This window comes from Saccopteryx leptura, chromosome 10, assembly GCF_036850995.1.
Source record: "Saccopteryx leptura isolate mSacLep1 chromosome 10, mSacLep1_pri_phased_curated, whole genome shotgun sequence".
Classification (NCBI taxonomy): domain Eukaryota; kingdom Metazoa; phylum Chordata; class Mammalia; order Chiroptera; family Emballonuridae; genus Saccopteryx; species Saccopteryx leptura.
In genome coordinates, this window is record NC_089512.1 from 67,867,762 (window position 1) to 67,889,945 (window position 22,184).

The 22,184-nt window shown below is 44.1% G+C and overlaps 1 protein-coding gene across 4 annotated transcripts in view; it reads left to right on the forward strand.

Annotated features, from left to right (window-relative positions):
• FRMD4B (FERM domain containing 4B) overlaps nt 1-22,184 on the forward strand; it is a 328,332-nt gene that overhangs the window by 207,195 nt on the left and 98,953 nt on the right. For all 4 annotated transcript variants that reach the window (XM_066350510.1, XM_066350507.1, XM_066350508.1 and 1 more), the window contains one exon: nt 9,880-9,972. In XM_066350510.1, the coding sequence (XP_066206607.1) occupies nt 9,880-9,972 (93 nt within the window). The remainder of the gene's footprint in view (nt 1-9,879; nt 9,973-22,184) is intronic.

Here is a 22,184-nt window from a genome sequence, read left to right on the forward strand (position 1 = left end):
TTTGTTTTCTTCTTTTCCAAATGAAAGGAGGGGAGATAGAGAGACTCCCACATGCACCCCCACCAGATCCACCTGGCAGCCCGTCTGGGGCCGATGCTCTGCCCGTCTGGGGCCATGCTCGCAACTGAGTTCATTTTAGCACCTGAGGCAGAGGCTCCACGGAGCCATCCTCAGCATCTGGGGATGGCTCAAACCGATTGAGCCATGGCTGCGAGAGGAGAAGAGAGACGGGGGAGGGGTGGAGAAGGAGATGGTCACTTCTCCTGTGTGCCCTGACCGAGCATTGAAGCCCGGGGCATCCACATGCCAGGCCAACGCTCTACTACTGAGCCGACCATCAGGGCCAGTTCAAGACTGTTTAATGCAAGACCTTTCTCCTAGCACTATTGGCAAAAGAAGAAGAAAGGGAATATTGACCATTTTAAGAACTCAAAATATTGTCTGTCCTGTTTTAGAACTTTGTTGTAACGAGTTTGTTATTCTCGGAATGCTCTGTGCTTGCTTACTGAGCTCCTGTATCCGTCAGAGAAACACTAGTCATTCATTCAGATCTTGAAACTGAACAATGTTTCAGTGTTGTTGGCAAGAAAGTTTAAAAGAAAATTTATGGCCCACCAATAAAATATGTATATAGTTTAATATGGAGTAGACTTTTTAACTTCCACTTACATCCATTTTATGTTACCTCTTTACCATATATTTTTCTTTTACTTTCATTTTTTATGCTAACTTGGATATTGTATATATTTGTCAAGAAGTAGATCTCTAAAATGAGGCTGGTATATAACAATAAATTCATGATAATTTAAAACTCCATGTGTTTGGACTTATCAACAGTTTTTTCTCTATGTGTGTGTGTGTGTGTGTGTGTGTGTGTGTGTGTGTGTGTGTGTGTGTTATGACAGTTCAATTTGCCTATATTACAATTCACCCATACTATATGCAGCCTGATACATTATCAGAAGAATTCTTCCCTTTTCTGGGGAAAATTTCCAAAGATCTCTTCAGATATTAAAATCCAAGAAAAGCCTGATCAGGCGGTGGTACAGTGGATAGAGTATCAGACTGGGATGCGGAGGACCCAGATTCGAGACCCCGAGGTCGCCAGCTTGAGTGCGGGATCATCTGGTTTGAGCAAAGCTCACCAGCTTGAGCCCAAGGTCGCTGGCTCAAGCAAGGGATCACTCACTCTGCTGTAGCCCTCCAATCAAGGCACATATGGAAAATCAGTCAATGAACAACTAAGGAACCGCAACCAAGAATTGATGTTTCTCGTCTCTCTCTTTTCCTGTCTGTCTGTCCCTATCTGTCCCTCTCTCTGACTCTCTCTGTCTCTGCCACACACAAAATAAAATCCAAGAAAATGTTCCAGACAAACTACATTGGCCAACTACCCAGCCTTCTTTCCATAACTCTCCCAATTTAAGTGTTCCTTCATTTCTTCAGCTTAACCAGGCATAGGATAATCTTCAAAAGGGGTTAATTTGTTTTTCACACCTGTGACTTCTTAATCTTTCCAGCCTGGCAGGCTACAGGCCTAGCATGGCCAGGAAGTGCCCTCAGACTCCGGACTTGGCCTGGGGAAACCAGGCATCTGGTTGTCAGGAGACATGGAAAACCTGGAGACTTTGATTTTGGACTCAGAATGTTTTCTGAGAAGGGTTGCACAAAGCAGAAACAGTGCACTCAAAACCACCTACCTCACCTACCTCACTCTGAATCACAAATTTGTTCACTCAGTAACTCTTTGGGATCCTGTATGATCAGTCCTCTGCTGGATGAAATAAGAAGTGTAGATGTTCACTGACCACAAGCTCTGGCTGGAAGCTAGGACTAGTTGATGTGAATCAGATATTTAACACACACACATTTACACATACACACACAGACATGTTGAATGTGAGTGTGAATGAAATAATAGCTGACAGTGGAAGACAAAACCATAAATACTTACTGGCTAAGTTACATGGTACAACAGTATGTGCCATAAACGCTGTCATTTAAAGAAGCGATATTAGAGTAGAGGCTAAAAGCATAAATATTAGAGTAACTTTTTATTGAAGAATTATTTCTTGAGGGTCCACTAAATGCCAGACATGTTCCAAGTCCTGGGAAGTCATCTGTGAATAACACAGACCAGGTCTAGCTTTCCGGGAGCTTCTGTTGCAATGATATAACTTAGCAGCTCACATGGATAAATGGGGAAATACCAGAAATGGTAGTGTTTGGAAGAACATAAGAGACCATAATCAGAAAAGGCTGGGGTACAGTTTGAGACAGGGTGAGGTAGGAAGGTTTTAGGAAGAGATATATAAGACAAAGCAAGGGCCAGTTCTGTAAATTCTAGGGAAGCATTCCAGACAACTAGGGAAGCATTCCAGACAAAAGGTGGGACTGAGCTTGACTTCTTTCTTTTCTTCCTTTCTTTCTCTTCTTTTATTATATCATTTTTAAAATTTTTTTATTTATTTGAGAAAGGGGGAAAAGTCATTGTGGCTAGAATATTGAGAGTAAGAGGCAAAGTCAGACAAGATATATTGGGAGGGAGACAGGGTGGATATTATAGAATCTTGGCAGCTGTGTGATCTTGGATCAATTACTTAACATTTCTGAGACTCAAGTGTTTTCACTGTACAATAGGCATAATAATACTACCCATATAATCAGTACTACATAAGGCACATATAATAGAGCACTAGTATAATGTACCTTTAAATCAGGTAAGCATGCAAAGCCCACAGCACAGGCATACAATACATAGAGCAGTTGTGGCAACAGGTTCAGAAGGAGGCTGGAGGATGACTGGTGTGGGGTTCACATAGCAGGATGGCTGGAACTGGTCCTCGCAGGGCAGGCAGACTTCAGAGACAACAGGAGGTGACATTCCAGGGAAGAATTTTGTAGGCCAGTACATGGATGTGATAACAAACATGTACATTTCCCATGGTAAGGAGACTGAGATGATCATAAAGTTCAATACGAGAGACAAGACACAGGGGAGTCCACGAATCATGAGTCCTGTGGATGGGAGAGGCACCCTCAACCATGGAAGGATGTTATATAGAAGAATGGCATGGTTTGGACCGTGGGGTCTCAAGTTCCCTAGGCTACAAAGTCCGTAGTGGACTAGAAAAGGGGGCCCAGTCCACATGGCAACTCCTGCGACAGCCCCCTGCTCAGGCGAGCATAAGCAGACAGCACATGCCAAGTGTTCACACTGGAAGGCCTTTCCTTCAGAGATAAAACGAATGATACGAGTGACTCTGTAATGACGTTCCCACCCTCAATGTCTCTCTAAGTCTCCTCTGGAGAGCAGACGGCCTCACTCCGGCTTCTCCGCCCAGCGTCTCCTTGTCGGCGGTGGCCAGTGTTAGTTCTTCCAAGACGCTGGCTCCAAGCATCTTCCATGCACTCCCCTGCCAGTGACAGCAGAGCCTATTTTTGAATTATGACCAGTTCGGACTATGTCTTCTGGCTCTGGCTGTGTTTATTTTCAGAAGAAGTATGAGCTGGGCTTTCTGTTGGGGGAGTGAGTGGGCACTGGCCGTTTGCATTTTTGGGGAACAGGTCTGGAATATTGCCTCTAACGGTGTCTCCGTGGAATGCCTTGGTCACATGCCTAAGTTTTTGGTCTGGTAAATATTTTTGGAAAGTATTTTCTTTCATTGCTCCCCTTTCCTGCCCCGACTCTGAACCCACTGAGTAGAGTCCCCCCCAGGATGCTGAATATTCCAATTGCATTTTCCAGCCCAGGTGCCACATTAGCCGTAGGCTTTTGGTGACCAGCTCTAAATAAAGTGAGGCAAAGTGGAGGGGGACATTTCGTCAATAAAACTAGATAATGTCTATACCCTACTCCACAGGCCAATAGAAGTGGGGAAAAACCAGAAATTTTCAATTACATAATAAAAGCTGTGACCAACAGAAACAAATTCATGGTCACATTAGAAGGAAGGCTTGGAGTTCCCGAGATTGACCCGGGTTAGTACCTTCTGGTATTCTGTGTGCAGAATGAGTGAGTTACCACTAGAGGGCAGTCATCGCCCTCCTGCCACAGGGGCTCCCATTTCCTTCAACCCATTTCATGTATTTTCTTCCTCTGTTTTGAAAGGATTTTCGGAATAAACTTTGTTTATGAAGACACAACAAATAGGTTTTGCAGCACAATTGTGACTTTTGATCATCATCCCCTCCAATGGGCCTTTAACTGATACAATTCTAGCCAAAAAGGAAACTTTCTTTAAGGTTGGTGTGCACAGCTTGATAGAAGTGAATGTGTAGATTCAGTTGCCTTCAGTTATTGATTAGCTCTGTTACGCTCACTGATACAAAAACTTGAGAAACGCAGATTATAAACTTTTGTGTCTCAGTGATAGAGTCATGTGTAATTTTCACTTTTTGTTCTAACTTTATCCTGTTGGTGAGATTATGGGTGGATTTTTAAAAATCTATTTTCTATCCTTTAAAAATTACTTTATATTACATTTACATGTGTATCTTCTTATAAAAACATTTAAAATAACAGTTGGAGCCAGTGCCTTTTGACTGTAGCAACTTGTTCTATATCTACCCAGAACTGTATATAGCCCAGAAGTTTCATCTATGTAGAACAGTGTTTTGAGTATGCCTCTGTGGTTACAAGAATTGATTTATTCATTCTTGGACATCATTCCATGCAAATTCATATAAATATTCATTACACTTTTTTTTAAATGATACTACAAAAATATAAAAGCAAAAAGGGCAATTCAAGATGAGTCTCATTTTCTACAAGAAAACTTTTGAGATCTGATACTATACAATATTTTATGTATTTTAAGACAGGTTTAAACACCTCTGAAAATGGGATATGTCTAACTCGGTGCAATACTAAACTTGATAAAATATAGTGTAGGAAACTCTGAACTTTCAGTCCTCTGTTATTTTAACACACAACACCAGTACTTCTAAGAACCTCCCCTTCTGTCACTTATATCAGCTTATTTATCTTCATAATATTCCTCCAAGGAAAGCTAAAAACAGTTATCAGAAATCTCAGTACAGAAACAAGTGTTTTTTCCAGTGTTACCACTAGTAAGTGACAGAGACCAAGCCAAAATTTATAAGAGCTAATTCAACCCATAGTCTCATTTTCTCCTGTATTGAAAATCCTGGGTTCGTCCTGGCTAGATGGCTCAGTGGATAGTGTTGAATTCAAGCATTTCAAGATCATGGGTTGGCTCCCCCATCAGGGCATGTACAAGAAGCAATCAATGAGTACACAATTAAGTGGAACAGCAAGTTGATGCTTCTCTCTCTCTCTCTCTCTCTCTCTCTCTCTCTTTCTTCCTCCCTCAAATCAATGGGAAAATGTTTAAAAATAAATAAATGAAGTCCCAGGTTCAAATCCCAGCTCTGCCACTTTCCTTGCAAGGTTCCTGTTAAATAGAGCATTCCTGTATAAAAAGTTCCAGCTTGTTGGCATAGCGCAGTTCCTCAATAAAGATTAGCTACTACTATTAATATCAGTATTGTTTATGTCCACTTTTCCTTTCTATTTATAACAAATACAGCTTAGAGTTTTCTGATTTTTAAAAACTGTCTACTTAAAGACCAAACTAGGTTGGAAAATATCTTCTGACCCATTATAGATTTTGTTATACTGTAACACCCCACACTGTCAGCATGCTCTTAAGTTTTATGTAAACAAGCAAAACCAGTCTATGCCCTCTGGGCATTTACAGCCCAAAACTGAGCAACTAGTAGAACAGCCTTGAAAATGTTTTGTAAGCAGTCCTGAGCCAGGGTGTTATTGGTCCCCCACCTCCTGGGGAGCAGAGGTTGGGAAGAATGGTTTACACCCAGAAAGTGGGAGGCCCTGGAATAAATAAACAAATATGCATGGTGGGCAGAGCAGGTGGGCAGTTGTGAGTATGCAAAAGCAGAGTTTCTTTTTGTATTATTATTTAATTATTATAATATTTTCCACACAACTGTAAACCTACTTGTACCTCACCTTGCGTATGCTTAAATATTAAAAAGTTAATTATATATGTAAGTATGTATAAATAAATAAATATATAATACACACACACCCAGAAGCAGTACCCAGAGAGCATTCAACTTTGTACTTTTTTAAAAAGGGTATAATATTATGATATGTCTGTCTGATTTCATTAAATAACCAAAAGTTTTCCCCTTCCTATCTAAAACATTTCAGATTTTATATTTAATAAGAATTTAAAGATTAATATACTTAATGTCACCTGGTTTTTTATCTCAAAGGCATGTAATGTTATTTCTTGTTTATCCTCTCAGAGGTATTTTATTTATAGACAGTCTACTGGAAAATTCTGTCCGTTTTTGGAATAAAACAAAATACAAATTTTTCTTACCGTCAATAAACTTTATTAAATAATATAATTGCCATTATTATTAATGATTTCTTGCCAGCATGAGGGCAATTTGTATATCCCATTTTTGAAAAATGTTTTATCTTTTGATGTGAAAAATTGAACCAGTGCTTGTTTGATATCTTCTTCATTTTTGAATTTTTTGCTCTTCAAAAAAGTTTGTAAGGACAAAAACAAGTGATAGTCGGAGGGTGCTAAGTCCGGGGAATATGGTGGATGCGACAGAATTTCCCAGCTGTAAAGCCAATAGCCAGGGCTACCATCACAGCAGCCTGGCCCATGCAGGTTCGCATTGGATTTGGACAGTCGGTAAAGAAACAATGGAGCCAAGAACTGGTGGGTCATTATCTTTAATCCTAGCTTGCACCTGGCGGGCAAGTAAAAAACACACACTGGGCTCCAAAACCCACTCACATTCAGTGCTCACAAAGCTACTGACTTATCCGAGTTTCCTAGAATCAAAGGTTTCTAGCTCACCAGACTTATTCACGTCTGTTCCCCATCTCCTTCCTTCTCCCTGCACAAACTCTGCACTAACTGGCTTCTCACTCAACACTCCGCCATCTTGGCTGCCTCTCCTGGCCTCCTCCATGTGGCCTTTCTCTGCTCTCCTCTCTGCTCTCTCCTCTAATGATAATCTCAGGAACCAACAGAGCAAGCTCCCATTCTGCCCCCACTTTATAGTGCAGATTCATAAACTTTAATCCAATATACAAAATAGAGAAGTCTCTAATACAAAGTCACTTATCTGAGACATGATGGGATTGTACCACCCCACATCAAAAAGGGTGGGAAAGGCTTAATCCCAAAACCAAGCCCCAGGCTACAAGGATTCTGCCTGCCCACAGCCCACAGAGACACACATTAATATCACCTGGGCAACGGCCTCCACGTGGGCAGCACCATCTTTAACAAAGTGAGCATAATACATTTTATCTGCCCAACACCAGCCTAGTTCTGCAATTTTTTGACGAGTCCCCAAAGCAGCATGTGGCCTGGCATTATCATGATGCAGTATGATGTTCTTCCTATTGAACATCGCTGGCCTCTTTTCTTGGACTGCTGTCTTTAAATTATCCAGTTGCTGACAATACTTCTCCAAATTGAGCTTTCGTTTGGTTTTAAAAGCTCATAATGTATTGGTCCTCGAATGTCCCACCATATACACAACATTCTCTTATTCAGAGTCAAATTTGGTTTAGAGGTGGAAAGGCTAGGTTTTCCGGGTTCACAATATGCCCTTTTCCTTACGATGTTTTCGTAGGTAATCCACTTTTCATCCCCAGTTATCATCCAGTTTAAGAAGGGCTCGATTTTGTTCCGAGCAAGCAGAGATGTGCATATGACGACTCGATCATCCAAATTCTTCTGACTTAATTCATGTGGCATCCATCTTGAATATTTCCACATTGTTGGGCAGATAAAATATATTATGCTCACTTTGTTAAAGATGGCGCTGCCTACGTGGAAGCCGTCGCCCAGGTGATATTAATGTTTTTCTCTGTGGGCTGTGGGCAGGCAGGACCTTGTAGCCTGGGGCTTGGTTTTAGGATTAAGCCTTTCCCACCCTTTTTGATGTGGGGTGGTGCAATCCCATCATGCCCCAGATAAGTGACTTTGTATTAGAGACCTCCCCTATTTTGTATATTGGATTAAAGGTTATGAATCTACACTATAAAGAGGGGGCAGAACGGGAGCTTGCGCTCTTGGTTTCTGAGATTATCATTAGAGAGCAGAGCAGAGAGGAGAGCAGAGAAAGGCCATGTGGAGGAGGCCAGGAGAGGCAGCCAAGATGGCGGAGTGTTGAGTGAGAAGCCAGTTAGTGCAGAGTTTGTGCAGGGAGAAGGAAGGAGATGGGGAACAGAGGTGAATAAGTCTGGTGAGCTAGAAACCTTTGATTCTAGGAAACTCGGATAAGTCAGTAGCTTTGTGAGCACTGAATGTGAGTGGGTTTTGGAGCCCAGTGTGTGTTTTTACTTACCCGCCGGGTGCAAGCTAGGATTAAAGATGATGGCCCACCAGTTTTTGGCTCTATTGTTTCTTTACCGACTGTCTGAATTCAATGCGAACCTACATGGGCCAGGCTGCTGTGATTGTGGTCGTGGCTACTGGCTTTACACACACCAATCCTATCTTCCGAATATGGTCCGAAATGGTTTGCTGAGCTGAATTAAGCCTTTCTGAGATCTTTGATGTTGTCAGAAAAGGATCTTGCTCCAACATGGTCTTAACAACATCGTCATTGATCAAAGATGGTCGCCCAGACCGTGGCTTATCAGAAAGGTCTAAATCACCTGTTTCGAATTTTTCGAACCATCTTCTGCATGTCCTATCAGAAACTGTACCTTCACCAAACACTTTCAATAAATTTCTACATGCTTCTGTAGCATTTCTTCCTTGTTGAAATTCGTAAAAATTACAGTGGCATAAATGAACTTTATCAGTAGCCATGGGTACACTATGGCTTCACACATAAGACTAATGTGAATCAACTTTGTTTTAGTTAATTTGCTACATCAGTATGTATACATTAAGTGATAAAAATAGAGAGGCACACATGCGCCAAATAAATATGTGCTTACGTGTCGAAACTTGTTGTGATAGAAACGGACAGAACTTTCCGGTAGACCTGATAATATATTTATACACATACCTGCAGACCTATATAGGTGTATATATATTTTTGTGTGTGTGACCATGACAGAGAGAGACAGAAAGAGGGACAGATAAGGACAGACAGACAGGAAGAGAGAGAGATGAGAAGCATCAATATTTCGTTGCAGCTCCTTAGTTGTTCAGTGATTGCTTTCTCATATATGCCTTAACTGGGGGGCTATAGTAGAGCAAGTGACCTCTTGGGCTTTAGCTGGTAAGCTTTGCTCAAACCAGATGAGCCCGTACTCAAGCTGGCAACCTCAAGGTTTCAAACCTGGGTCCTCTGCATCCCAGTTTGACACTCTATCCACTGCACCACCGCCTGGTCAGGCTAAGTGTATCTATTTTTGAATTTTAAAAATGGTGATAACATTGTATGCACTGTTATGCATCTTGCCTTTTCATTTAACATTGTATCTTGGATATTGTTCAAAATAAGTTTGTAAAGATAGCATCGATCTTCGTATGGCTGCATTGTATTTTATCACTCAGGTTCAATTTCTTTTTTGAAAACAGCATCCTGTTAGATATTGAGATTGTTTTGAGTTTTTTTCACTCCATGAACAATGCTTCAGTGAATGAGTATATGTAGGCCATTTTCCACAATGCAAGTACCTTCATAAATTCCTGGAAGTGCAAATGCTAATTCAGGGCAGGTACTTCTATAATTTTGTTAGAAATTACTCAATTGTTCTCATTACTAGTTTTAAGAACTTAAATACCTGCCATCAGTCTATAGGGTAACTTTCTCCACCGCTTTGTCAACAGGGTGAATTACTGAACCTTTCTCTGATTTTCTGTTTAATCCTTGTTCTTCGCTTTGCTCGTGCAGGGGTCAGCAGAACTGGCTGCAGTTAGATCACCGAGTTCTTGACCATGATTTGCCCAAGAAGCCAGGCCCAACCATTCTGTACTTTGCTGTGAGGTATGTATTCACAGACACCCAGCATCCCCACCTCCCTTTAAAAAACAATTCTGCTGATCAGAGATCAAGAAGTAAGAAAGAAGCAACCTATTAAAATATTATGTGAAAGACAGTCTCAATTTTCTTAGTCTGGGGACCAGTCACGATAGATCCTGGTTAGAACAGTTTTCTTTGAGGATGAAGGATAGAATCACCTTCCTTTATGACTCAAAGCACCTGTAATCAATTTAAAGCTGAAAAACATAGGTAAGGTATCTTAATACCTGACTCAACATACATTAGGATTTTTATACTTGAAATATGGCAAACATACATTTTCTATAGGAATGTTTTTTAGAGACTGGAAATGATTGCATTTATATGATTTCACACCTTTAATTTGAATAGAAGATAAATACTTGCTAGAAGAATGATCTTAACAGTACAGAAATCTGAGTTCTGCTTGCAGACAGAGGGACTGACTGCCGAGAAAGACGCAGAGTCCTGACTGCTATCTGCGCCTGCTTGGGCAGGCCACATAATCACATGTGGGCTTCAGTGTTTCCTCCCGAAATGGATGCATTCATTTAATCAATGATTTCTTAAAACCAACCATGATGGAAATAGTTTTTCACATTAGTTACTCACACTCTAAGATAAAACAATGTTACGAATAGGAATACCCCTGTTCCTGTACCTAGCTTAAGAAATAAAACATTACCAATTTTGCTGAAAGCTCCTTTCCCCACTATCCTGAATTTGATGATAAATTTTGTTTTCTTGGTCTGAAGCCAAATACGATTTTTTAAAAAGCTAAGATAGTAGATTTACCTTAAATCTAAATCTATACCAACCTGAAAAATGCTCTTTTAGTCTGAGCTTGTTTTATTTGTTGGATGTTGCTTTATGACATGATAGTGGAAGCTTCTTATTTTTCCTTCTGTAGGCTTAAAAAAAAATTATTGATTAATTTTTAGCAAGAGAGGAAGGGAGAAAAAGACAAGATCATTGAGCTATTCCTGTATGTGCCCTGGCTGGGGATCAAACCAGCGACCTCTGAGCTTGGGGATGACGCTCCGAACAATCAAGCCATGTGGCCAAGGCTCTTTTTGTGGGTTTTTATACTGTGCTTACCTGGAAAAAATCATGTTGATTTCTACACTTTTTTTCTTTAACTTCATTGTGTTCCATGAAATCCAAAACTATGGTAATAAGACATCCTCTTTTTTAAGGATTTTTATGAGTTAATGCTTATTGTAGATAGTAGCTACTTGTGACTCAGCTACAAAGTATTGACAACCTGTAATTTCTTTTTTGCTTTCTATTCTGAAAGGTGGTTTAGGATGTCTTTCTTACTACCAGCCATTACACTGTTAAACCCCAGGAGGCAGTAGCATAATGGAGATTTGTCCCGGAGCAAGCTGGTAGGGAGAAGTGCACAGGGGCCCCACGGAGAAGCCCAGTGCCCTGAAGGGGTGTAACAGGAGCGCCTGTGTCCATGGAAGTGGAGAAAGACAAACACCGGCCAGCAAGGACAGGAAAAAACACGTGTTAGCAATTAAGCAGCCATCAGAGAAGAAAGAAATTTTAATCTTGTATTAATCTTGTAGGGGAAATAGCTCTATAGATCAGTTTTTTAACAAAGAATTATATTATCACTGCAAACATGTCAAGCTATATGCAAGTATAGTGTGAACAGTAAAAATTGCTCTCCTCTCAGCTTCTTCCTTTACCTCTACCCGCAATCCGTTCCCTTTGTCAGAGAAAAAGAAGGCTGAGAAGCTGTCGGGTGACTCGCTTTATTTTCCCGAGGCAGTGTGTTACTGCGTGGGTAAAGGTCTACTTCTGAGCCTCTGTAGTGGCTCTGGCCAGGCTCCTAGGGTGTCGGGCTGCCGGCCATCCTGCTCCCTCTCGGCCACACATGCGGCCCTCATGGAGTGGACTGCTCAGCAAAAGCGGCCTGTCTTTAGAGAATTTAACAAGTGCCACGTATTTGGTAATCAGACGTGTGTACTAGTTCTCTGACAGCTACTATCTGGTCTGGTTTTGGCCTCAGAATGCCAGAGGAGGAAACTGTGTCTTCCCTCTGTGAGATCGTCCAGAAAGCCGCTCTGTCTGGTCAGAGCAGGTTCCTGAGAGGCCGGAGCGCCTGCTGCTTGTCCCTCAGCACTTAGTGTCAGGTCAGCTCCAGGCGCTCCACAGTCTCCGCAGTGACTTTCCCTAAACTTCTTCGTGTCTAACACTCTTATGAAGTTTTTAATTATTCCCTTAATTCTTCCCAACAGTGCAGTGAGGTCATAAAAGTCTCTGTTATTGGCCCTGGCCGGTTGGCTCAGTGGTAGAGCGTCGGCCTGGCGTGCGGGGGGACCCGGGTTCGATTCCCGGCCAGGGCACACAGGAGAAGCGCCCATTTGCTTCTCCACCCCCCCCCCCTCCTTCCTCTCTGTCTCTCTCTTCCCCTCCCGCAGCCTAGGCTCCATTGGAGCAAAGATGGCCCGGGCGCTGGGGATGGCTCCTTGGCCTCTGCCCCAGGCACTAGAGTGGCTCTGGTCGTGGCAGAGCGACGCCCCGGAGGGGCAGAGCATCGCCCCCTGGTGGCAGAGTGTCGCCCCTGGTGGGCGTGCCGGGTGGATCCCGGTCGGGTGCATGCGGGAGTCTGTCTGACTGTCTCTCCCCGTTTCCAGCTTCAGAAAAATACAAAAAAAAAGAAAAGAAAAGAAAAGAAAAAAGTCTCTGTTATTATTCCAATTAACTATAATACTTGTTGCTACACCAACTTAGTTAAAAAATGATCAAATATGTGTTGTGCAGCTCTCAGTAGGGCACTGACCCAAGTCATCGAGTGGAATGTAGTTAGTTCTTGGAAGTCCTACCAATGTGGTTACCGCGTACCCAGTAAGTCACTGCCTTCAGGGGACCTCTGGCCTCTCTTTAAAGAAAACAGAACTGTTGGGGATACTTAATCCCAGTAGACACCAGCACCCTCTAGCTTGCAGACAGTCCCTGAAGAATTGAACCAGTTACGATACTTGATTTGGTTGAATATTTGGTCACTGTAGGAGCCTCTGGAAATATGGAGGACCTCTTGAAAGCAGGGTCACTGCCTCTCCCACCAGCAGCCCAGGTGCATTCTCGGGACCTGGGCCCAGCCTCATACATGGGCATGCGCTGTGCAGCTGCTCAGTCGCTGATGCTCAGGGAAGAAGGACAGTATCCAAATGCCCACAGCGAAGATAGGTTCAACAAGTTATGCCACTTTTATAGTAAATAACTGATCACTATAGTAAAAGATATTAGATGGCAAAATACATTGTATTTCAGAGCTTCTCCAAGGGAGGGGGTACATCAGAATCATCCTGGGAAATTTTTCAAATGACAAGTCCCCCGACCCAGCCACATTTCCGGCCCAGACACGGTGCACTGCGCTGCAGATGGTGACTGTGGTCTTAGGCAAGCTGGTTGTGAGAAGTAGATATCATGAGACTCAGAATGATAATGCAAACATAATAAAACCTCATTGCCTTTTTTTTTTTATCGTAGCATTTCTGGAAAAGGAAAATACCATACAGTTTTGCTCTCTGGAAGTTTCCTCTCTATTGAATATAGCATTAATCCAGGGCAGGCACTGGCTAAATAGTGTCTCACTGATTCCTGAGCTAAGCTCAGGGGTCTATAGTTTGAGGGGTAGAACGCTGTCTTGGCTGTTATCACCAGGATGCAGGGAACGGCTCACAAACTCGTATTGCTTCTGCATGGAGGAAAGAAAACATTCAAGGTGAGGGCAGCTAGTTCTCCCTTTATTAAACTGTTGTCTTCAGTTATAAAATCTCAATTATATATGCAAAATATATACATGACACATGTGTGTACAGACACCCCATAATTTATTTATGCACCATCATTCACTTAACCAAGGCTATTTCTATGGGAGTCCAACTCCCCCAGGTTGCTGGTGAACTTCTCCAGGCGGGGCTTGGTATCTGCTGCTGTAAATTATCTTCCCCAAACACATGGGCCTCTTTGGTAATGCAGCCCAGATGTGAGCATTTGAAAAGCTTGATAGTGAGTGAGTAAGCATCTAAATTGTAGAATGCGGACTTGGCATGACCTCACTGGAAAAGCTCCCGTTCCCTCAGGGGAGGACAAGGGAGGTAGCTCTGGCTGGTACTACCCGGCTGCATGCAAAGCCAAGATCTCAGCATCTTTCACCCCCCCCCCATCCTTCTGAATACTTCTTGCTTTATTTCTTCTTTCTAATCTGTCTTCTCCTCCCCTCCCCTCTTTCCTTCTACTCTTTCCAAGCCACCTTTGCTATGCCATAGGACTGGAAGGGGCCATCAGAGGTACCCTAAGCATTGTCTATGACACTCGGGCCTCAGAAGTCACCACATTAGTGAAAGTTCTAGTAGGAAATGTAGGGCAAACTGCTACCTTTCTGTCAAAGTAGCTGCAAACGCAGCATCTTTGGAAGATGCCTGAGTGTTTTTCAGTGCCCCCTGCCCTGGTTCTGGACTGCCCAGCCTTTAGAAAGAGTTTTAACTCGAGGAATCGTCATGACGAAACCCTGGCGGACCTGTCATTTGGCCTGAATCTTTAAAGACAGTCAAATATATGAATACAACCCGTCAGGTAAAGACTGTGGTGAATAAGGAGACTGATTCATTTGGAAAGATGCTCCCAGTGTGTTCCAGGGAAACGAAGCAGACACACAACAAGGTGTGCTGCATCATTGCCCTATGGAGACAGATAGAAAAAAAGCTAAACATGTTAACCGTGGTCAAGCTCTGGGTAGCATGATTGTGAAAATTATTTTCTCTTTTTGCTTGTCTCTATATATGTTTTTCCTACAATGAACACTTTACTTGAGCAGTTTTTTTATGCAAGTGTGAGAAGTGATAAAAGGAAGGAAAGTTAAAATATTTGTGACTGGATAGTGATGAGTTATTTAAAAGCTATCAGAAAGTAGGTCATTTACAAGAGGAAGAGGATAGGAAAACTTATCTCTTTGAGAAGGAATGTGACTAAAGACCCAAAGAAACTATTGCTTCCTCCTACTGTGGTTCAGCGAAGGCTGCCTCAGGTTGTGTGTGGGTCAGCCAGAGCGCTTTGCCCTCCCAGAACACCCCCCCCCCCCCGAATGCGTGATATCCCAGAACTCAGGCGATGCGGCTCTCAGGTGCCTTCACGTGTTCCGGGACCTAAGTGGCCTAACCCATTCTTGAACTTCCAGGCAGGTGGTTAGCTGTCTCCATCTTTGAGGATCCAACATTCCTAAATCATATGAGAGTTGTAGAGAGACACAGAATCCTTCCAAGCTCGTGAGCATCCTGCGTCCAGCATCTTACAGGACTGTGTTTCTCAGTGTGCTCCCTGATCCAGCCTCCGGTATCGTTTAGTCTGCTCCTCTCCTCAGCACTCTATTCTCAGGGCAACGCCAACAGGGCAGAAGGAAAGAATGAGCATTATGGAGGATGAAGAAAGACCACGCTCTTGCTGACGTACAGCATGGCCTTTAGTCCTGGGTTTCTCAGTAGTACTGTTGACATTTCGGGCCACACAACTTTGTTGCAGGGGCCACTCTGTGCTGCAGGGTGTCTGCAGCACCCCTTGCCCTCACCCACAAGATGCCACCGACACCTCTAAATCAGGACAAACATGTCTAACAGCATTGCCAAGTGCACCTCCCCACCCAAGAAGAACCAGTACATTAGCCTCCTTCTTGAGTGCCAGGCCCAGCTCTTCCATTTACTAGCTGGGCGGCTCTCAGCGCCCCCTGGGCCTGTTTCTCACCGTATATGGGAGCTGAGGCTGGTGGTAGTACAGGGGGTGTCGGGGTTATACGTGGCAGCATGTAATGTAGACTCTCAATAGACACAAACTATTTTTAGGGTATTAATAACACAGACTGCCTCAACCACATGTCCAGTGGCTTAAACAAGCATGATGTGAGATTTGGTGTTGAATATGGAAGTGTTGGAACTGTCTGGCTTGGGGTTAACCCATTTGCTGGGGGTGGGGTCTCATTGTTTGTCTTCATCATTCACCAGCCCAGCCCTCTCCTCCCCATCCAAATTTACTTATCTTTCTTTCCCCTATCTGCCTTCTTCTCAGAGCACATCCCCTGCTTTCCTCTCAGGGGAGGGAGCAGGCTGTTTTGAAGAGAAGCAGCATGCACTTGGAATTCACCTGTGACTCTGGGACTTCACAGTTGCCCGGGGCAGAAGACTCCCTCCCCTGCCTTTGGGACAGATCACAGAGAGACCCTTCCCTCCAGCACTTCCCTGGAGCACTGAGAGAGAGAGCCGCTGGGAAAGAAGCAGGGCAGGTTTCTGCAGGCCTCCAGAGGGCAGCTCTGGTCCTCAGGGCTCTGCTGGGAAATTTGGAAGTGAGGAAGGGTTTTCCTGGCAGGAAATCACCAGGACTGCCCCTCCCAGAGGTGAAAGGGAGCCTATGGGGCTCCCACAAGCACGGCATAATAGCTTGGAGAGAGTGAAAAACACTTAAACGATACTGCTCTCTTCAGCAGCATTATAAAGTAAGACTATGACGTTGCAGGGTCATTACAAGCAATGAACAGAGATCTCCCCACTCAGTGTTGAGTAGGATCTGATTGTAATCTATTTACTCATGTCGCTGCAGTGTGTGACTAAAATTACCCACAATGACTTAATGAAACCTGGAATAAGCGTCTTACTTTAGCCTTCGCTGCGTGCAGGTCGCAAACTCAGCATTGTTCAGTATGCGCAGTAATTGAGCAACTCTTGCCAATTCACCTGCTTGCCTGAGATATCACTCAGATGTGGCAAAGGCCCTGGAACACAAGAGAATATGCTCAATTGGGAAGGAAAAGTCATTACTGGTCAGAAGAGCTTTTGTTTCATAGTACAGTATTTTTTCATTCTGTGTCAAAATGAGTACTTTTGTAGAATTTTTCTTCCTTGAAAGAAAGAGCTTAGGAGAGATACCTGGAATTTCCATTCTGTGTTTATAAAATTTCCAAGAAATTCTCAACTAAGTCAACATCCTTGTTACAATCCCTCATTAGAGGAATAATAATAATAATGAGTAATAATCACCACCACTCACTGGTTGTTGGGCGACATGCACTCACTGTGTTAAACACATTTAAAATATCCCTCCTCTTTCTGAAGTGAGGGGTGAGCCGCTGAGAAGCGTGGAACAGTGAGGGGTGAGCCGCTGAGAAGCGTGGAACAGTGAGGGTGAGCCGCTGAGAAGCGTGGAACAGTGAGGGGTGAGCCGCTGAGAAGCGTGGAACAGTGAGGGGTGAGCCGCTGAGAAGCGTGGAACAGTGAGGGGTGAGCCGCTGAGAAGCGTGGAACAGTGAGGGTGAGCCGCTGAGAAGCGTGGAACAGTGAGGGTGAGCCGCTGAGAAGCGTGGAACAGTGAGGGGTGAGCCGCTGAGAAGCGTGGAACAGTGAGGGTGAGCCGCTGAGAAGCGTGGAACAGTGAGGGTGAGCCGCTGAGAAGCCGAGCAGCTGGCCCCACAGCCCCAGGGCCATTGGGGTTGAGCAGGGGTTCAGTTAGTAACTCACCAAATCCATGGTGTTGATTTTGACCATGATGAGTAAATGCCACAAGATGAAAATATCAGGCCGTGGCCAGTTAGTTCAGTCGGTTAATAGCATCATCCTGAAACAACAAAGTTGCAGGTTCAATCCCAGGTACCAGTCAGGGCACACACGGGAAGCAACCAAAAAGAAAAAAAATGCATGACTGAGTGGAACAACAAACGCTTCTCTTCCCTCCTCTCTCCCTTCCTTCCTCTCTGTGGCTCTCAAAAATCAAAAAATTAAGCTGTGGCCAGATAGCTCTGGAGTGTCGTCCCAGAAACCAGAGTTGCCAGTCAGTTCCCCAGTCAGGGCACATACAGGAGCAAGCAGCTCAGTGTTCCTGTCTCTCTCTCTCTCTCTCTCTCTCTCTCTCTCTGCTTCCATAAATAAATAAATGTGAAAATATTGGCCACCTACATGTAAAAGACTGTTAACGGACAGACTATGCCAAACAACCTGTGTTCTGCTCTGTGACACACGTGTTGTCGTCTGCAGAGCTGGGCTGCCTCCCCTCCAAGCCGTCTCCGTCCGGTCATTGAGAGGTGAGGTTCTATTATCACTGACGAGTGATTAGGTGAACACTTCTGTTCCATCAAGAAAGGAAAAACATGCTAATGGGAGGAGCATGAAAACTAGAGACAAAACCACCCCAAGCAAATTCTCTTCTCAAGAAATTATATTTGTTATGCTGAGTGAGATTTATCTTCAAATCCTATTCCTAGTCAAAAAGCCTGAGTTCATTTTGAGGCCTAAATTCTAACCATGGACACCATCGTCTCAAAATCTTAGTGAAATCATTTACAGTCAACGTGCAGAAAGGAAACAGTATCCTGCTGCCAGGAAAGGGCTGACACAAAAGGCTTCATTTTATGAGTCTGGGATAGTCCATCTCATTTGATGAAGAAGTCCTAGATTTAGTTTTCAGTTTAGGGTACGTGTCAATAGGCGTGTCTGGGAGCCATTCTCCCAGAAGACTGCCCATACTTTTCATACGCTCTGTAAATATGAAGTCATTACAATGGTCCCCTTGAGGCAGAGATGGGAACGTGGATTCAGGGAGCAGGTAATCTGATGCCGAGGCAGAAAGGTAGAAAGCAGCAGGGCAAGATGCCAGAAAGTGGTGGGAAACAGGATAGGGACCTGTTTACTAGAACTAAGGTATAGTCAGGGGCCTGGGCTGCAGGACGAGGTAAACCCAGTTTCTAGTACAAAGGTATCTGTTCACAGTTGGACAAGGCACAAGTTGATTTGGTGCTCAGCCACCCGGCTACCTGCATAAGGTTTCTTAATTTCTCCAAGGCTAGCAAGAGGATTGGTCTGGCTAATATGCCCTTTCCCTGAAAGGCACTTCCTCCCTGCGTTACCTGGTGAACTCATGCATTCTTTAAGATTCAGCTCAATTGTCCCAGGGGATAGATACTTAGTGTCCCGTGACACTTAGTCCTGTGAGTTCAGTTTGGCAGCCTTTTCCCTCTTGAATCGTAGGCTGAGTTCATTGCATCCCTCCCTTGGGCCCCGCTTCATTTTCTACAGATAATATTTCATTAAACTTGTTACTGTGGGAAAGCATTCTATCCTACTGGTTTGGAATATGAACTTTGAAGTTTGATAGGCCTTAGTTGTAATCATTGCTCTACATTTTCCACCTACAAGGCTTTGGGGAAATGCTCTATATTTCAGTTTTCACTTTTGTAAAATGGGTTTATTATTGGCTACCTGGTTGTACCGAACATTAAAAGAAGTGATGCATGTAGAGTCCTCTGTGTTGTCCCTGACAACATAGGAAGGCCTCTAGTAGATTCTTTAGTTGTCAACCAGGAACCCAGTATGGCTAACTAATGAAATTGAAGGAAAACAGAAAAGACCGGAATTCAGTAATCTGTGAAGCAGAAACCAAGTAACAGTTTCATCAAGATATTGCTGGTCACACTATAGGCTCCAAACCTCTTCGATCTTTAGGGCGTTTTCATGCTATTGCTGTTCCCTGTGAGAGGATCTGACTGGTTGTGGTCACATGCTCACCCTTCGGTCAGGGGGCGGGGCTGAGTAGGACTATGTGTCCTGCTCTTTCTCATCAGCCAGCAAACCTCATGGCTCTTTTCATAGGTGACTCCTGCTGTAGGCCACTGCAGCTTTATTTATTTAATAACATAAATTTTTTTTAAAAAGTTATGAAGACAAGAAAAAAATTTGAATGGCTGGATTTTAAATGTTAAGGAATTATTGTAAACTTCATTATGTGAAAATTGATTGAGATTATGCTTTTAATACAGTCCTTCTCTGCCAGAGATATGAAAGGTTTTTCTTTTTATTTATTTATTTATTTATTTATTATTTTTTTACAGAGACAGAGAGTCAGAGAGAGGGATAGACAGGGACAGACAGACAGGAACGGAGAGATGAGAAGCATCAATTATTAGTTTTTCGTTGCGCGTTGCGACACCTTAGTTGTTCATTGATTGCTTTCTCATATGTGCCTTGACCGCGGGCCTTCAGCAGACCGAGTAACCCCTTGCTTGAGCCAGTGACCTTGGGTCCAAGCTTGTGAGCTTTGCTCAAACCAGATGAGCCTGCGCTCAAGCTGGCGACCTCGGGGTCTCGAACCTGGGTCCTCTGCATCCCAGTCCAACGCTCTATCCACTGCGCCACCGCCTGGTCAGGCATGAAAGGTTTTTCATAAGTAAATTCCAAATCTGTTACCTTAAACTCAGTTTTTGCACTTGTGAATTGGAGGTATGGATAGCTATCGCCCCCTGGGGTTGTTGTGAGGATTAAACAAAGCAGCACATTAAGGGCACTTGAGTGTGACCCAGCACATCAGAGAGCTCAGGAAAAACTAGCTGGGTCCTGGCTAGTGAACCTCATTGCCGAACCTGCTCCGTTTCTGAGTGGAAAGGGATAAAGTATACAAGCCAAAGCAAAGAGAGCAGGAAACCACCGCCACCACCTAGCTGAACTGGAAGGTCCTTCAGGCTGCACAGGACCAAGTGACACAGCTCATCCCAGTCCTCTGGCTTTGTGTCCACCCTCATGGTGACCCTGCTCTCAATTCTGCTTCATCAGCTCCTGCCATTGACTTTCGTCCTTCCTCCCAGCCTCACGGCGGCTGCTAGAGCTTCTGCCTGCCTCCGCTGTCCCGCTTCCCCTCCCCCTGCGAGACTCTGCACGCCTGGTGCCTGCCGACCTGTGCCACTGCCAGCTGCTCTCGAGTTGGGTGACTAGCCTCAGTCTGTCCCGCAGCGGCCAGGGCAGCAGGAGCGAGTACCCAGGTTATAAAGATTTCTGTTTTGGTGAAAGCCAAATTGTGAATGTTTATCACCCAAAAGAGATGCTCCTTACCTATGGTATTCTGTCCACCAGTATTTCTTTCTGTCGCAGGAATCCTGTTTTCTCCTAGCCTTCAGATGGCGTTCAAATCCCGTCACGTTCTTTAAACTGTTTTAACGTAACACAAATTTTGCAAAGTAGTTAGAATTTTTTGAGTATATTCCATGTACTATACTAGGCATTCTATGTATATCTATCTAATTTAAATTACTCACCTAGGTAGGCATCATTATCCCCCTCTGTTAACTAAAGATCTTAGACTCAGCTGAAGCATTAAATTCTAGAAAATGGATCTTTTGTCAAAAAATGTTAAATATTTTGTTGAGTAATTGTTCAATTTTATTGTGTTTAGCATCTATTATCTTATTTAATTCTTCCTGAAACCCTGTGAAGTACGTGCAGCCATGACACCCATTTTAGGAAAGACACAAAGAAACTAAGTATCTTGCTCAAAGCCACACGTGGAGGTGGGACTGTGTATTCCAGATCTTTCCGATTCCAAAGCCTCTTCCTCCCCAACCCTGCTTTCCCTCTCTGCCTTACTCCTGAACTTGCCTTTCTCAGGAACCGAATGTTCATCAGTCCTGAGATAAACCCTTGTGAGTGAAAACATGAAGGCTTTCTTCTTTCTCTGGAACTTCCCTTGATGGTTCAGCATGAGAGGTGGAACTTTTCAAATGATGTTGCCATCTCCGTGATAAAAATCTTCCATGGCCTCTTCAGTTTTATTTATTTCTTAAACGTTTTGTCACTCTTGAAGAGTGTGGGGCGAGTGCATGCCCACGACCTCTGCAGAGCTGAGGACAAGCTCAGCGCCCCACACCAGCCTGTATCTGGGCTCTCCCCCACCTGATAGCACGCTCTCTTTCAGGGCCCACACTTTGAGCTGTCTGGGGCATCATGTTCCCCCTGCTTATTCAGTCGGGGGTCCAACTCTGAGAACACTGAGCTTGACCCGGCCCCTCCCTCGCGCCAGAGGCCTGCAGCTTCATCGTGTTAGGATTATGAAAACAGATTGTGAAGAACTCCCCCCACACACACACAGGGGCTGTCAGCTCTTCCAAGAGGAGACCCTGTGAGCTCGGGCTGCACAGACTGACCAAGCAAAAGCCCAGGAAACGGTAGAAATAGGGGGCCCAGAGCTCCGATTTGCATGAGAAAGGACCAACGTCAAGTACTACAGAGAGTTTGGCCTCCAGCCCAGGGGAAGCCCAGAGCCTGGAGGGTGACAGGGAAGGAGGGATGCCACTGAAACTCCCCGCCTTGATGTGGGTGAGGGGGCAGTGGGCGCAGGGCCCTCACACCCCCCGGTCTGAAACTCTCTGGAAGGAGGGA